Below are 18,925 nucleotides of genomic sequence, written 5' to 3' on the forward strand. Positions count from 1 at the left end.
AAGCTGAGGACCAAAGAATTGATGCTTTTGAACTGTGGTGTTGGAAGAGACTCTTGAGAGTCCCTTGGACTTCAAGGAGATCCAACAAGTCCATCCTAAAGGAGATTAGTACTGAATATTCATTGGAAGGACTGATACTGAAGCTGAAACTCCAATTCTTTGGCCACCTGATGTGAAGAGCAACTCATTGGAAAAGACCCTGATACTGGGAAAGATTGAAGGTGGGAGAAGAGGACGACAGAACATGAGATGCTTGGACTGCATCACCAACTCAATGGATATGAGTTTGAGTAAACTCTGGGAGTTGGTGATGGACACGGAGGCCTGGCGTGCTGCAGTCCATGGGATTGCAAAGAGTTGGACATGACTGAGTGACTGAGCTGAACTGAACTGAAACACCTAGTCAAAAATAAAACTGAAATTCACTGACAATTTTGAAAATAAAATAGCGTGAACAAACATGTGGAAACTGATGTGATTCAATTGAAATAATAGTTAGAGGATGGTGAATGATTTTAGTGGCTCAGCCAGTAAAGAATCTGTCTACAATGCAGGAGACCCAGATTCAGTCCCTGAGTCAGGAACATACCCTGAAAAAGGAAATGGCAACCCACTCCAATATTCTTGCCTGGAGAATTCCATGGACAAAGAGCCTGACAGGCTACAGTCCATGGAGTTGCAGAGAGTCAGAAATGATGAAGAAACTTTAACACTGGATGATTTTACAAACCAAGAAATACTGAAAATAAATTAAGAAATAAACTCAAATAATTAGAAAAGGAGAAATAAAATAAACTTGAGACAGCAGAAATAAGTTAATTAAAATAAATAAAAGCAATAAAAGATGAAAGAAAATTACTCATAAATTTGAGACTAACAGTAGTAACTTCTTGAAGATACCATAAAATTGAAAGTCTGTCAAAATACCTAGATTACAGAAGTAATACCATCTTAGGAGTAATTAAGGAAAGCTCAAGAAAAGTGCTTAAAAAGAGGAGACATTTTTTCCTACATACTGAAAAAATAAAGTGGAAGATGGGCAGTTTCTATAGATAAAAAGTACAAAATGAGTTATGATGTACAAAATGGCATTTAAGTATATTAAACATATGTTAAAGTACTTAAAAATCTAAGTAAAATATCAGAAATTTAACAGAGAATTAACTCTTCCTCAAAATTGCTGTATATACATGGCTTCATAGATTTCCTTGAATAATAGTTCTTAAATGTGACAACATATACAAAATATTGAAGAGAAATAGCCAAAGTTTTTAAATAAAAAGAAATAATCACTATATGAATACTCTAATAAAGATAATAACTAATAGATCTCACTTGAAGAAATAAAACATTGTCAAACAAATTCAAGTGCTTACTTGATTCAAGTGGGTACAAACAAATTACTAGTTAGATGATGATCAAGCAGGCTTTATTCCAAAAATATTAAGGGATGTTCATTATTTCTTTTAATAAATAAGAAGTGGGGGAAATTAACGATCATCTCAAAGAACACCAATGTTGTCTGCTGCCTTCTAATAAAAAAGGAACAAAATAAGGATGCCTATCAATATAGTGGATAGTCTTATTTACCATTAGACAAAGCAGTATGTAAAAGAGAGAATACGTATTCAAATTGAAAGAGTAAAATTGTCACTACGTACAGATGTCTTTTACTATCCATAAAAGGACAGAGAATCAACTAAAGATAGAAAGAAAACACATTGTAACAAGTTAATACCATAACTGGTTATTAATGCAATTTTTAAAATCTTTGTGATTACACAATAAGCAGCCAGCAAATATCATAAGAAAGTAACCATTCAAAAAGGAATCAAAAGATGCATTGATGGCAACCACTTGATTTTTTTCACAGTTCTGATTTATTTCCTTTTAGATTATAAAACCAGCTTTTTTCCTGTGGTGTGCTCCCCTGGTGATATATTGTCCACATCACAAGAGTCTGCTGCTGCAGGTGCTAGAAATGCTTGAACTCATGAAGTTTGAGTTTATAAACTGAGTCTGAGAAATCTCTGCAAGTCTTCAGGTTTGGTAAATAAGGCCAAGCTCATTCTCCCAATTCTAGTATATATAATTCATTAAGTTATTCATTCACTTACTAGCTGATCAAATATTTATTGAACTACTTTGTATACCAAGATCTCTTTTAGGTCCTCAGGCTCACTAATGAACAAGACTACCAAGTTTGTTGGTCTTACAGATCACACTTTTTACTATAGACACAGAGACTAATAGATAGCCTCTCATTATATTCATAAGTTAACATTACTCCCTGACAAAGTTTATCCTTTATCTCTCTTTTGAACTTGATTTTAAGTTGTTGTTCATTTGATAAGTTGTGACCAATGCTTTGGAGAAGGCAATGACACCCCACTCCAGTACTTTTGCCTAGAAAATCCCATGGACGGAGGAGCCTGGTAGGCTGCAGTCCATGGGGTCGCTAGAGTCAGACACGACTGAGCGACTTCACTTTCACTTTTCACTTTCATGCATTGGGGGAGGAAATGGCAGCCCACTCCAGTGTTCTTGCCTAGAGAATCCCAGGGACGGGGAAGCCTGGTGGGCTGCCGTCTATGGGGTCGCACAGAGTCGGACATGACTGAAGTGACGCAGCAGCAGCAAACCAATGCTTTGTGACCCAATGAACTGCAGCATGCCAGACTTCCCTGTCCATCACCATCTCTCAGAGTTTGCTCAAACTCATTTCCATTGGGTTGGTGATGCCATCCAACCATCTCATCCTCTGTCACCCCACTCTCTTCCTTCTTTCAGTCTTTCCCAGAAACAAGTCTTTTCCAATGGGTTAGCTCTTCTCATCAGATGGCCAAAGTATTGGAGCTACAGCTTCAGCATCAGTCCTTCCAATGAATATTCAGGGTTGATTTCCTTTAGGATTGACTAGTTTGATTGCAAGTAAATTTTGATATATTACATTAAGTCTAATCTTCTTCACTCAATTAAATCAGTCCTAGAAAAGTCACATCTTATTGTCCTGTTAACTCACCAATAACCCAGAAGTTCATGATCAGGTAAAATATACATTTAAAAAACAAAACAAGAAATTAAGATTTCAAGCTCATTGACAACTATAAGTGAAAACATTGGAAATTTATGCATCATAGTCTAAATTGTGTATGTATTTAAAGATTACAGTGGAACATATAAATCAATTCATTCCTAAGAAAATTTGCAATTTCCTGATAATTTATAAATATACATTTCATGAATCATTGAATGAAAAGGTACTAAAGTGAACAAGTAAGTGAAATACAAGTTGCTCCACGATTCTGAGGAAAATCTAACAAATATTTGTAAATTAATTCTTGTAATTGGAAAACCAATGGGCATGAAAAGTATAACTTTCACATTTTAGTAAATATATGTCTGTCATGTATATTTTTGACATTTTAATTGAAAATTTCCAAACAACTAAAAACTGAAATACTATTTATACCATCTGTTGCTGACAAAAGTTCTTATAGTCCATTTAACTTTTCACTTGTATATGTTAAATACATATACCTATATATATATAATGTAACTAACATTTAATAAGCATGAAAAAGAGCCTATTACAGATAAACATTTAAAAATATTGACTATCATGCATTACAGAAAAACCTTGAAGAATGGTAAAAAAATATTCTTCAACTTTTTCCTCTTAGAATATATGTTATGTTCTCCAGAATGCTCTATGAATCTGAAGGTTTCCTAGCTTTCAGCCACACCTCAACTGCCACAGCACCAAAAGTGAAGCTTTTCTTAGCTTGTCATTTCCCAGAATCAGGACAAATGAGTGGAATGAAGGGTAAATAGTTCCAAGAGCTTCAGCAAGCATAAAGGCCAGTTCACTCTGTATCACATTGTGATGAAAAGTTGTCATGAGATGAGATAGGAAGTGAATGGCAAGTAGTATGAGAAAAGATATCACCATGATCATGGCTTTGACGTAGGCTTTGCTGCTGGGATCTCTGAACCCTGTTGCATGGCTCCTCATCTTCTTGACATGTTTCAGTAGGGAGAACATTAACAGGAGAAAACAACTCAGGGATATAATAAAGGGTAAGCAAAATTCCACGGTGAATATAATCAATTTGGAAAAGGTTTCAGTGTCACTCCTTTTAGAATTTAAAGTCATATTTCTTTCATATGAATGTATCTTGATATTAATATAGCTGCTCACCAGAGTAAGACTTAAAGGCAGCAATACTAATGTCCCCAGAAACATTACCATAACTACCATTCCAATAGGTGAAGAAAAACAGCATTTGAAAAATTGGCTATCTTGAGGAAATAAAAGAGGCTGAGGCCTGTGTCAAGCCAGACACTAAAATGGTTGGCCAAGAGCCCAACAATACTAAAAAGTATGACTTTATTTCCCTTTATGTCTAAAGATGAAGATGGATAAGACTCCTTTGTAAACCAACTCACCATCATTACCAAAATCAGACCAATTCTGGAAATTGCCAAAGCAGTGAGGATTTGATCAGCCAAGGAGACCTTTTGCACCTTGATCCAGTCAATGCAGTTCACCAGTGCTATGAATCCACTCCCCAGAATGCCAATTATGAATTCTGAATTTATTAAAATGATAAAGATGTTTTCCAAGGAATCCTCCATGTCTGCAAAAAGAGATCTTTAATCTCTAATTGCAACATTGACCATATCTTGATTTATTATATTTAAATGGTATATGTACACCCTTATTTATGAGATATGCAGTTAGTTTCTTCCTTTAAAAAATTATAGGCTAAAGACCAAGTCAGAAAGCACCTAAGAGGTACTAATGAGTGGGCACATAGCTCTCTTTGTAAGAATTGTTTTCTCCCAGACAGAGAGCTGCACTCTGAGCCAGGTAGTGTGTGTTCTCAACACAAACTGAAATTTCTCATACTTGATGGTGAAAGAAAAACTGAACTCTCATAAAATGCAAATAAATGCATATTCTGTTCATTTTGCACTGCTTGCTTTATTTAATCTCCACCCAACTTGTTCACCAATTTGAGTTATGACCAATAACTTTAAAAAATGTATGTTACCATATGTGAAATAGATGACCAGTCCAAGTTCAATGCATGAAACAGGACACTCAAAGCCAGTGTGCTGGGACAACCCTGAGGGATAGGATGGGAGGGAGGTGGAGGTGGGAAGGGGGTTCAGGATGGAGGACATGCATACACCCATGGCGGATTCATGTCAATGTATGGCAAAAACCACTACAATTTGTAAAGTAATTAGCCTCCAATTAAAATAAATTAATTTTTTAATGCAATGCAGAGAGCTTCATTTGGATTTAAAACTTCTTTTTTCTTTAATAGCTCAGATTTTAATCCCTCATTAATACTTATGAAGCTTTTCTTGATGTTAAAAATCATATTAGACAGCAAAATACTTTAAAACATTATTAATCTTTGTATTATTTAATACTTAAAACCATTTATAGGGCTTTTGAGAAGTGATAGAACTATTTTTATCCCACAACATTCTCTCAGTTAAAGCCAGATATGTGCAATAATGAAAAGAGAAGAAAATCATCTACAGAGCATAAATCGTCCTCATTTTGTGTCTCTTCACCACTCAGTAATAGCACTCACCAATAGTCATCATCAAGGTCATACAAGTGAATGAGAAAACAGTGCCCTGCTCACAAAGGGTAAGAAGAGTACCTGTCCCTATCGGTAAAATTACATGCTACAGACTGATAGATGTATCCTCTTCAAATTTATCTGTTAACTCCTAACTCCCAATGTGGTGATATTTGAGGTGGGGCCATTGGGTGATTAGTTTATGACTGTGGAGTCTTCATAAGTGGAAGTAGGATCCTTATAAATTGAAAAGCTGCTCAGTCATAATAAAGAATGAAATTTTGTCACCTGAAACAATGTGAATGGACATGGAGGGTTTTATGCTTAGTGAAAGAAGTCCGATAAAGACAAATACTGTATGATATCACTCATAGGTGAAATCTAAAAAACACCACAAACTAGTGAATATAACATAAAAGAAACAGACTCACAGAAATAGAGAACAAACCAGTGGTTACCAGTGGGGAAGGAGAAGGGGGAGGTGGGATCAGAGTAGGAGATAAAGAGGTACAAGCTACCATGTAAAAAATAAATAAGCTTCAAGGATATATTGTACAGCACAGGGAATATAGCTAATATTTTATAATGTTGCTACTGCTGCTGCTAAGTCACTTCAGTCGTGTCCGACTCTGTGTGACCCCATAGACGGCAGCCCACCAGGCTCCCCCGTCCCTGGGATTCTCCAGGCAAGAACACTGGAATGGGTTGCCATTTCCTTCTCCAATGCATGAAAGTGAAAAGTGAAAGTGAAGTCGCTCAGTCGTGTCCGACCCTCAACGACCCCATGGACTGCAGCCTTCCAGGCTCCTCCGTTCATGGAATTTTGCAGGAAGGAGTACTGGAGTGGGGTGCCATAGAGTATAATCTATAAAAATTTTGTATCTCTATATTTCACAGCTGAAACTAATAATATTATAAATCAAATGTACATCAATTAAGAAAAGCCACTTCATAGGGATCCTTTGCCTCTTCTTCCACATAAGGACGCAGGAGATGGACATCTGTGAACCAAGAAATGGGATCTCATCAGAAAGCAAAATTGCCAGCTCCTTGAGCTTGGACTTCCAGCCTCTAGGACTATGAGAAATAGATTTCAGTTGTTTATAAACCACCCAGTCTTTGGGTATTTTTGTTATAGCAGGCAAAATGCAATAAGACTCTGGAAAAAAACACATTTCACAGGGCATCAGATTGAATGACTAGAAAAGTGTTTCCTCGATGATGGAAAACAATTAGCTCCTTTTAACACTGCTCTTGGCCGTGTCTAACAAATCTTAAAAGCATAACCCCAAAGGATTAATTCCCAGTAATTTAACTGCATCTCAGAACAAAGCTTATGAATAACTATAGGAATATAAAAATGTCAAGCATTTTACTAAACAGGGTCAAATTCATAATTCTTGATATCAAGTTATCACTTATCAGGTCTGCAAAAAGCAGTAAAATATGACCCAAAATAAGAAAAATCAAACAAAGGGCAACTTGATACTGTTACAGATATTAGAGTTAGCAGAGGAGGACATTACATTGAAACAGTTATTATAACTATATTCCAGGTGTCCAAAAACTTAAGATACAAAAAGGGTATTAAAAAAAAAAACTCAAATTGAGTTTCTAGAGATTAAAACTACATCTGAGATGCAAAAGGCACTAATGGGATTAATAGATTTGACACTATAGGAAAAAGATCAGTGAACATGAAAACATAGCAGTAGAAACTATCCAAAACGAAACACAAGAAGTAATAGAATTTTGGAAAAAAAAAAAAAAAAGAAGCATCATTGATCTTTGGAGAAGTTCAAGGTGCCTTATGGATGTGTAGCTAGAGTGGCCTAAAATGTGGGGCTGGGGAGAAGACATAATGACCAAAATTTTTATAAATATGATAAGAACTATAAACCCATAGACCCAAGAATCTCAATACACCCCAAGCACAAGAAACAAAACAAAAATACACTAAGACACATCATAATCAAATTTATCAAAAGTAGTTTTAAAGGGAAAATATTAACAGTAGCAGATAAAAAGATGTTACATTCAGAGGAACAAATAAGGATAGATTTCCCATCAAAAATAGTATAACCAAGAATTTGCTGTAGCAACATATTTAAAATACTTAAATAGGAAAAAAATCTCTCAACCTAGAATACCGAGACAAATATTTTTCAAAACTGAAGGAGAAATATAGACTTCTTCAGACAAAAAAACAAAAAGAACACACAAGCAGCAGACCCACACTATAAGGACCTCTTCCAGGCAGAATGAAAATAATACCTAATGGAAATAAGAATCAATACAAAGATTAAATAGCATTATATATGGTAACTATATGGGTAAGTATGTAAGATTAAAATTAAAAAAAAATAAAAAAATAAAAAAAAATTTTTTTTAAGATAACTTTTTTTGTTTTGTTTTTTGGTTTTTTTTATTATTTTATTTTATTTTTTAACTTTACAATATTGTATTGGTTTTGCCATATATCAACATGAATTCGCCACAGGTATACATGTGTTCCCCATCCTGAACCCTCCTCCGTCCTCCCTTCCCATACCATTCCCAATAGTAACAATGGATGGTGGGATTTTTAATATTCAGTCCAGTTCAGTTGCTCAGTTGTGTCTGACTCTTTACAACCCCATGGACTGCAGCACACCAGGCTTCCCTGTCCATCACTAACTCCTGGAGGCTACTGAAACTCTTGTCCATCGTGTCGGTAATGCCATCCAACCATCTCATCCTCCGTCGTCCCCTTCTCCCGCCTTCAATCTTATATGCAAAAGTAAAACATATGATAGTATGCTTTTCTAGAATAAACTAGGTAATAATAACTCTTTAAAATGGGATATGATAAAGAAGTAGAGGATATGTAGTTAAACAAATACTCCTACATTAGACACTGATGTTTAACACCATCCAGCATTAAAAAAAATGAAACTCATCTTATGCCTCTTCCTGATCACACCACCTGTTTTACTCCCAAACAGAAATCATCATCCTGTGTGGAAGTAATTTCTATAGCTTTCTTTGCTGTTTAACTACCTACATATGATTTCTAGATTTTATACAGGCACATCTTGGAGATATTGCAGGTTCAGCTCCAGACCACCACAATAAAGCAAATATCACAAGGAAGTCACACAATTATTTTGGTTTTTCAGTACATAGAATTGTTATGTTTATACTATAATCTGTTAGGTGTGCAATAGTATTATACCCCAAAAATGTGCATACCATAACTTAAAAATATTTTATTGCAAAAAATACTCACCATCATCTGAGCCTTTAGCTAGTAACACCAAAGATCACTGATCACTAATCCACTTCATAAATACTATAATAATGAAAAAGTTTGAAATGTTTTTAGAATTATCCAAGTGTGACCCAGAGACACGAAGTGAGCAAGTACTGTTGGGAAAATGACACCAATATACTTGCTTGGTGCAGGGTTGCCACAACTTTCAGTTTGTAAAAAAAAAAAAGAAACACAACAGAGTGAAATGAAATACATAAGGCATGCCTATAGTTTAGTTGTGCCAGCAACTAGATTTTAGGAAATTGGAATTATTTATTTAGTTTTCTTTTTAAGGAAGTGCATGGGAAAAGTCAAGTTCCATTTATTTGAAAATACATTTTATATGAAATAATTATTCACATGGTGGTATGTAATTATAGTTTATTTTTGTTATTAAGTAGTATTCAACTGGATGAATTTACCACTTTTATTGATCCATTCTATTGTCAATGGATTATACTCATAATAGTGCTGGTGAACATATTAGCATCACTTTTTAATCTTTATTAAAAGTATTTCATGATTTTATGATTATTTAGGATAAATTCAGGATATCTATTCTTTATTCTCCATGAAAATCCAGTGTACCAGTTTAATCAAGTTATTTAGTAAAATTATTCCCAAACTGGAGGTTAGCATCTGATTTACTTTATTAAAGATAAGCATTATCAATATCTTAATATACATGAGAGTATTAACAGATTATAAGGTATATACAGTGCTTGTTAAAGAAAAATAATAAATTTTCTGCTTAGTAACTAAATCTTACACAAATGTGTATATATTCATATTTCACACTTTGTTTTTTATTTTAATATCTCTGAATAAATGAATCTGAATGAAAGTAAGGCTGGAAAAGCAAATTAAATCACATAAAAGAAAAAAAGCCTTTGAGTCATAGAAATTTCTCTATGAAGCCTTAGTGAAGGCTTAGTGAAGTCAAAAGACTCTTCACTTTTGATTATGTATATATTTACCTAAAGAATCCTAATACAGAAATGTGTAACATCATTAACCACAGATCTTGGCTATAGATTTTCTCCTTCATGTTATTTTTCTTCATCCTTCTCATACAACTTGAATTTCTTAAGTGTTTTACCTACCTGTAGTAAATTTAGTCTTCCTTATTTGTACCAAGTCATTATTAATTATAGTCACACACATATAAAGTTTATAAAGATCATAGTTTGTTTTCTGCTAGAAGACACATCATGCCCACTTATTTCCTTTCTTTTAGCCATCAACTCAGCTGCTGCAGAAATGACAGGAAGTACTCTCTTAGTATCTGCTCTCCCCATGTCAGGATAAGTGAAGGACATATGATTCCAAAAGCCTGGCATGCCATGATAACCAAGTTGTTCCACTGCCTATTAGAACTTCAAACAGAAAATTAGAACCAGGAAGCAAATGGGAAATAGAAAACAGATGACAGTTTGCATGGCTTTTATATGGACCTTGGCGCTGGGATCTTGGGGTCCTTTACCACTGAGCTGCATCTTCCTGAAATGTTTCCATTTCATGCTGGAAAGATTAACAGCAGAAAAGACTTCAGGGACATAGCAAAGGGTGTGAAGTTTACTAGCATGAACAGAGTCATATTTCAAAGGTGTAAAATGTCCCTCAGCTTGGTCTTCTGAGTGATGTTTCCTTCATAGTCATTTGTCTGGATAGTCTTATTTACGTTTACACCATGAATTAATAAAACCAAACAGGACAAAGTGAACAAGAAGAACATTTTTAATTCTCTATTTTAGGTAAAGAAAAATAGTATCAGAGAATTGGCTATCTTGAGCAAATAAAATATGCTGAGGATAACAGCAAGCCAGATGCCAAAATAGTTGCTTATTATCCAGGCAATAATAATAATTCTTGCTCTTAAATTGTCTAAAGCTGGGACTAAACACATTTACATACCAATTTATTAGTGTTACTCAGAGCAAACCAATTCTGGAGACTGCCAGAGCAGTGAGAATCCCATCTGCTGAAGAGATTTTTTGTCTCTTGACCAGTCAATGCAGTTCACCAGTGACATGAAACCACTGGCAAAATTTCTTAGAATAAATTCTATTACTAGGATGGAAAAAATGTAGTAAAGTTATCATCTGTAGAAAAATAGGTAAGTTCAATATCACTGGTCAAGATTTCTTTAATATTCTGACCACAGACTCTACATGAGCTAATTTTTCTTGATATGAGGTAAAGTCCTTATTTCTTTTAAATTCTGTGGCCAGTGTCAGGCAGGAAAGCATGAGGTATGCTAATGGAAGAGCTCAGTGTTGACATGATGAAAATCACTGTTATTCCCTGGTAGCTCAAATTAACTTCTATTTACACACTTTATGGCCTTGCTGTAGCCTGAAATATTCATATTCATGTTGAAGTGAAAGTTGAATTCTCATTTGCTAATATGCAAATAAAACCATATCCTCTTTCACTGCTTTGCGATTTGTTTCTTGTTTCACATCTCCATAATTTGTGTTCATCAGCTTTACTTGTCATATAGTAAAATTTTAAAACCCAATACATAGAATATACAGTTTTGTTAGATGGAGCTTGGTCATAACTAAGATCTTCACCATTATGAATTTCTTTAATTTAAGAATTATGTAGAAAGAATTCAATCTTTTTCTATCAAAATATCAAAGTTTTCTTGGGAATCCTTATAAGTTAAATACTCTTTAAAGGCTGCTGCTGCTGCCAAGTCGCTTCAGTCATGTCCGACTCTGTGCGACCCCATAGATGGCAGCCCACCAGGCTCCCCCGTCCCTGGGGTTCTCCAGGCAAGAACACTGGAGTGGGTTGCCATTTCCTTCTCCAGTGCATGAAAGTGAAAAGTGAAAGTGAAGTCGGGCAGTCGTGTCTGACTCTTCGCGATCCCAAGGACTGGGCTCCTCCATCCATGGGGTTTTCCAGGCAAGAGTACTGGAGTGGGGTGCCATCGCCTTCTCCCTTTAAAGACTAGTTGTTGATAAATAGCATTTACATATAGTTTATTGTTTACAAGCTCATAAGTGTACACACAGACATACACATCCTTATTTCATGGATACAAGTTATTATTGTCCTATAATTTCCAAAATAGAAAATAAGTCTCAGAGAGGCCATCTGCCCTTAAAAAAAATCTTTTCTCTCATTCAGGCTTTTCATCCCATTATTAATAGTTATCATATATCTCATGATTAGGCTTTTGATAAAGTTTCTCTCCTGAGTCTATTTATATTTACGTATCAATTATTTAATTTAAAATATTTAAGAATTATATAAATATTCCTCAGAAACTTAAAAAGTACATTTAATTCCTGCTATAAAGTCTAGGCTTCTCTCTGCATAAGTATTCAGTTTTATTTTTCCTGTTTAGTTATTAGACTATTAAAATTGGATATTTTTGTGACCTTGGAATAAGGAAAGATTCCTTAGCTAGGACACATATAAACACACACACATGTGCACACACAAAAAGTTAATAAAAGCAATGATCACTATAAAGAAACTATAGTGAGACTATAAAGACACTAAAAAGACAACAAAAATATTTGTCATAGAGTGAGAGAACAAAATACACATATATATTACAAAGTACACACTCATATATATTATATATTATTTATTATATATATATATATTAAACATTCCTTTAACTCAATACTAAAAGACAATCATCTCAATTTAAGGAAAGTAAGCAAAAAATTTCAAAAGACCCTCAACAAAAGAAGATACAATAAACCAATAAAAAAGTTCTTAGTATCATTACATACAAGGAAAATACAAATTTAAACTACAATGAAATATCACTTCAAACCCATTAGAGTGCTAAAAATAAAGAAACTGACTGGGCCAGATTTGGGCAATGATGTGAAACAACTAGAATGCTCATATATTCCTGCTGAGCACTAAAGACTACAGCCACCTTGGAGAATTATTTGACTGTTCTTAAAAAGGCTACAAATACTGTTGGGCTGCACCCCACAGGCCTACAAGGCCTACACTTGCCCAGTTTTAGAACCAAAAACAGAGCCTGGAGTCAGCAACAGAGACATCGATGGTTTAGTGGATGAAGGAGCTTATATGTCTGAAGCAAGGTCCTGGAGTGACATCCCACTGTAGCAGATGGTGGGCAGGACATAGCCGCAGGTTTCATAATGAGGACAAGAGGAGATTACCAATTGATGTCAGATTGGTTTATTAGTTACCAGGGAAATGAGCAGATGGGCATGCCCCCTCACGACCCCTTTGATAAGCTATTACTAGCTGGGGCCTGGGACAAGTACATAAAAAGGTCAGTCATGCGCATAGGATGTAGGTGAAGCAGGCACTGATCAGGCAGCGGATATACAGAGAACAAGAGAATGGCCAACTTCAGTGGCCTGACCACATACAAGCACACTGCCCACTATCCAGCTATTCCACTCTTATATATATAGTCATTGAAAATAAATAAAAATATGTCCACAAAAGACTGATACAAGAATGTTAACACCAGCTTTACTTATTAAATCCATTACTAAAAACAACCTAAACATATTTATATCAACAAGGTGATGAAAGAACAAATTGTGGAATATTCATAGAGTGAAATAGCACTCCACAATAAAAGAAATAAACTACTTATATACACGACAATACAAATTAGTCTCAAAAAATATGATTGAAAAAAGAGCTAGACAAAAAAATAAAAAAACCCAAAACCGAAATCTGTATGTATGATATGATTTCTAAAACAAGCAAAACTAAGACAGAAAGCACAAAAGCAGTTGTCTGGAACCTGATCTAAAAAGGGCATGAAATAACTTTGAAGGGGTGAAACAATTATTCTATATTTTATCATGGCAATTGTTTCAAAGATGCATACAATAGTTAAAGCTCATCAAACTATATACTTAAAGACAGCATATTTTACTATTTGTAAATTTTACCTCCCTAAAGTTAGTTTTGGAAGGACTGATGCTGAAGCTGAAACTCCAATACTTTGGCCACCTCATGCGAAGAGTTGACTCATTGGAAAAGACCCTGATGCTGGGAGGGAATGGGGGCAGGAGGAGAAGGGGACTACAGAGGATGAGATGGCTGGATGGCATCACCGAATCGATGGACATGAGTTTGAGTAAACTCCGGGAGTTGGTGATGGAGAGGGAGGCCTGGCGTGCTGCGATTCATGGGGTCGCAAAAAGTCGGACACAACTGAGCGATTGAACTGAAAGTTAATATTAAAATTAAATACAATACATAAAAATGAGAGAAAAATGGACATTTTCAGAAGAAAAAAAAAATCTGGCTTGACCTTGCTAATGGAAAGTCAAGCAGATTCTCTTCAAGAAGATCTGACCCCACATGGAAAGTCAGATATGGAATCAATCTTAGCATTGTTATTTTCCACATTGATGAGTTAAAGAAATCTTTGACACATTGTACTTTTATATTTTTAGAAGACTCATATTTTCGATGTTTTTGAAAATTATACTTTGACTCTTGTCACAGTCAGAATATACCCATATGCCCAGGAGGACACATGTGGCACACGTCACGCATGTTAGAGTCAACTAACTAAACTATGTGGCCCCAGAAAAGCCTGTTGTGAGCTATGCAAGCCCAGACATGTCTCTTCCAGGTGCTGGGTATGTCCTGAGTAGCAGCAGAATTGGATTTTCACCAACTCTGTGTTTCTCTTTTCTTTCTGAATCTGTGCTTTTATTTTTGATTCTGAACGTTGGCCAAGTTTGGTTCTGAGTCTAATTTGTGCACAGTCAATATATTATACAAATATCATATGATATTACTTACATGTGAAATACAAAAGAAGAGATACAAATGAACTTATTTACAAAACAGAAATACAGCCACACGCATAGAACACCAACTTAAGGTTACCGAAGGGAAAAGGGGTTGGAGGGAAGGATAGGTAAGCAGGTTGGGAGTACACATACAAGCTACTATATATAAAATAGATAACCCACCTGAAACTATCATAACATTGTTAATCAGCTATATTTCAATGCAAAATAAAATGATTAAAAAATAAAAATATTTATTATATGTTTAAATGATAATATGTTGGATAAAATATATTTAAAATAAATTTTAATGCTGTACAAAAAAAGATAACCAACAAGGACCTACAGTATGGCATAGGAAATGATTTCAATATTTTGTAATAAGCTATAAGAGGAAAGAAATGAAAAAAAATATATATATTCAGTGATAGATATATTTAGTGATATATATATCTTCAGTGATACATATATATATATCATGGAATCACTATGCTGTCCACCTGAAACTAATACAACATTGTAAATCAACTTCATTTCAATAAAATATAAATAAATAAATAATTTTTAAGAAGAGCCAGTGGGCACTTTCCCTGCATTCTCCTTCTGACTCACTTCATTAATAAAATCAAATCACCGGCTTCTCCCTGGAAGGAACTTGTCTACATATTTTGTGCCCCAACTTTTATGGCTGAGGGATAGGATCTAAGGGATAAGACCTGAAATCAACTAGCTCAGCTATCCAATGGGGCTCAGCATTCAGGAGTTTCATAGGACTGAAGCAAACAAACAAGCAGGATTTAAATGAGTGTGCAAGCATTTCTTACAGCTATGCTGTCAATCTTGGCACAGAGGGAAAAGGCAAAATGCCCATCTCCTATTGTTTTCCTGGAAGGAGTTTGCATACTGGGGACAGCTGCTGCCTGAGGGTCTGGCTTCTGATCAGCCTATAACTAGGTACTGACTGAAATCATTCTGGAGACCAGAAGAGCCGGTGGGCACTTTCCCAGCATTCTCCCCCAGCTCAGGCAATAATACCAAGTTGCCAGCTTTTTTCTGGAGGGAGTTTGTCCACACATCTAGCACCCCAACTTCTGCAACTGATACCCAAGAAACTAGTCCTTCAAATCACCTAGTTCTGATAACCAACAGAGCTCAGCATTCATGACTTACACAGGATAACATTAAATAAAAATAAAAAAAAATTTTTTCAAACAGCACTCAAGCACTTTCCACAGAAATCCATCCCCCCAAGTTCAGTGCAGAGGGAGTAGGCAAATATGTCCACCTTACAGTTTTTCCTGGAAGGAATTAGAATGCATACTTTTCCAGCTGCTGCCTGTGATTTCAGATTAAAATCAGTCTGTATGGGGGTGGGGGTGGGAACCTGACTGGGATCCTCCGGAGAGTCTGAAGAACAGGAGCCATATCACTCCAATAATAAAACCAAATCTCCAGCTTCTCCCTGGAAGAGGCAGGTCCACACATTTAGCACTAGAACCACTGCAGCTGCTTCCCAAGGCATTGGCTCTCAAATGATATAGTCTGAGAGCTAAGAGTGCTCAGCATTCAAGACTACACAAGACAGGACCACACAAAACAAGCAGGCAGTTATACTTGGGCCACAGGCACTCCCAGGGACAGTTCCTTCTGGCTCAGCACAGAGTGAGTGAGCAAAAACACCCAGCTCACAATTTCTCCCTGATATGGGCTAGACTGTTTAATGTTCTCACTTTCTCAGCTGCATCTAAAGGCTGGGTTTCCAATTAGCCTGCATTGGGAGTTGAAGGGGAAGACAATTAGTACTTACCTGGGAGCCTGACCAGGTAGGTGGGCATTTCCCAAGCCTTTGGGACATTGACAGGTCTTGACACACCTTCGTGTACTAGGAGCCATGGAGAACAAAGATAGCAGCTTTCAGTTCAGTTCAGTTCAGTCACTCAATCGTGTCCAACTCTGTGACCCCATGAATTGCAGCTCGTCAGGCCTCCCTGTCCATCACCAACTCCCAGAGTTCACTCAAACTCCCGTCCATCGAGTCAGTGATGCCATCCAGCCATCTCATCCTCTGTCGTCCCCTTCTCCTCCTGCCCCCAATCCCTCCCAGCATCAGAGTCTTTTCCAATGAGTCAACTCTTCACATGAAGTGGCCAAAGTACTGGAGTTTCAGCTTTAGCATCATTCCTTCCAAAGAACACCCAGGGCTGATCTCCTTCAGAATGGACTGGTTGGATCTCCTTGCAGTCCAAGGGACTCTCAAGAGTCTTCTCCAACACCACAGTTCAAAAGCATCACTTCTTCTGCGTTCAGCTTTCTTTATAGTCCAACTCTCACATCCATACATGGTAGTATAGAATATGTAAGTGAAATATGCATTGCTACATAATCCTGAGGCATTTCACATAATATTTGTAAAATTAGATTGCTTATCTGAAATATATTGGTTAATAGTATGGTAATCTTATCTGTTTTATATCTTTCATAAACACATGCATACACACTTTTCTAAGAAGCTTAGGTAAAGGACTTTTCTAAGTAAACCTTTAGATATTACTCACTTATATGCATACTTAAAACATCAATAGAAGGTATAAGACATTATAGACTTCATCCCTTAATTTTATGCTAAAAGACATATGTTTCCACCTATTTCCTTTCCTTCAGCCAGCATCTTGACTGACACAGAAATGACAGAAAGGCTTGAGTTAATTTCCCGTTTCCCCAGATCAAGATACATGAGTGGATTGAAGGATACATGATTAAAACAACATCATAAAGCATTTAGACTGGTTCTTTCTGCAGCTGATTAGAATTCCAAACTGATAAAATTAGAGCCAGAATGTAAATAACAAACAGGAAAAGAAAGGAGATGACAGTTTGCATGGCTTTTATGTGGACCTTGGTGCTGGGAAATTGGGATTCTTTACCATTGAGCTGCATCTGCCTGAGATGTTTCCACAGGGAAAAGATTAGCAGCAGAAAAGATGTCAAGGACATAGTGAAGTGTATAAAGTTTGTTAGTGTGAACAGAGTCACATTTGAAAGGTGTAAAGTGTCCCTTAGTTTGGTCTTCTGAGTGGTATTTCCTTCATATTCATATGTCTGAATAGCCTCATCCATGCTTAACACTGCAACTTGAAAAAACAAGAACAATGACGTCCCCAACATCATCATTAGAACTACACTTTTAACTCTCCACTTCAGGTGAAGAAAAATTAGGCTGGAGAAATTGGCTATCTTCAACAAATAAAATATACTGAGGCTAGTAGCAAGCCAGTTACTAAAATGGTTGCTTACTGCCCAGGCAACATGAACAATAATTTTTACTTTTGAATTATATAGAGTTAGATTATACACAATTACATACCAATTTATTAACATTGCCCAGAGCATAACAATTCTGCAAAATGCCAGAGCAGTGAGAATCCCATCAGCTGAGATCTTTGGTCTCTTGGTCCAGTCATTGCAGTTCACCAGTGCTATGAGGCCATTGGCAAAATTTCCCAGAACAAATTCTGTCATTAATAGAATGGAAACAATGTTTGACATAAACATTATCATGTCTAAAAAAAATCCAAGTCTAATGTCACTCTTGTGATTCTTTCAATATTCTGACCTTAAAATCTTTGTACAGCTGATTTGGATGTACAGTGAAATTCCTGTTTCTTATAAATTCTTTGATGAATATCAAGCAGGAAAGCATCAGGAAATAATATTGGAAGAGCTCATTGATGTCTGGATGAAAAACATTGCTATTTCCTAATATTTCAAATTGACTCTATTCATATTCTCTGTGGCCTTGAAATGGGATGGATTACTTCTTAACTGATGTTGAAGTAAAATACGAATTCTGATTTGTTAGCATGCAAATAAGGACTTATCATTGTGCTAATTTCTCCTGTCTAACCTCTCCATAATTTGTGTTCATCAACTTCAGTTGTTAGTAAGGAAAATTTTAAAACCCAATATGTAGTATATACAGTGAAAGCCTAAACCATTAGATGAAGCTTGGTCATAACTACATTCAACATATTAGGATCATAATCACTAGGATCTTGAGGTTATATGTAATGCAAGGCAGACATCTAATATAGTGATGGAAACTGTCTTTTCCTAGATGGAATCAGGGACATTTTGTAAATTTTAAATGTGGAGTTAAGGGTGAACATGGGAAGCTGAATAAGTGGGCAATACTGGACAACTGCTATTACTTTCAGTCACCCGGGGACTGAATCCTATTCCTGAAGCATGCACCATGAGATCTA

General features: G+C 35.9%; 1 protein-coding gene and 1 pseudogene across 1 annotated transcript; both read right to left on the reverse strand.

Annotated features, from left to right (window-relative positions):
• Positions 1-10,265: 10,265 nt before the first annotated feature.
• Positions 10,266-16,498, reverse strand: LOC112584379 (annotated as a pseudogene).
• Positions 16,499-17,441: 943 nt separating this feature from the next.
• On the reverse strand, positions 17,442-18,221 carry LOC102393796 (taste receptor type 2 member 31-like). The gene has a single exon (XM_025282426.3). The coding sequence runs from the start codon at positions 18,219-18,221 to the stop codon at positions 17,442-17,444; it is 780 nt and encodes a 259-aa protein (XP_025138211.3).
• Between the last annotated feature and the right edge of the window lie 704 nt (positions 18,222-18,925).

This window comes from Bubalus bubalis, chromosome 4 (genome assembly GCF_019923935.1).
Source record: "Bubalus bubalis isolate 160015118507 breed Murrah chromosome 4, NDDB_SH_1, whole genome shotgun sequence".
Taxonomy (NCBI): Eukaryota; Metazoa; Chordata; class Mammalia; order Artiodactyla; family Bovidae; genus Bubalus; species Bubalus bubalis.

What these genes read in the sequence shown, in the direction of transcription:
- LOC102393796 (XM_025282426.3), bottom strand. Translation starts at nt 18,221, where the DNA reads ATGATAATGTTTATGTCAAACATTGTTTCCATTCTATTAATGACAGAA.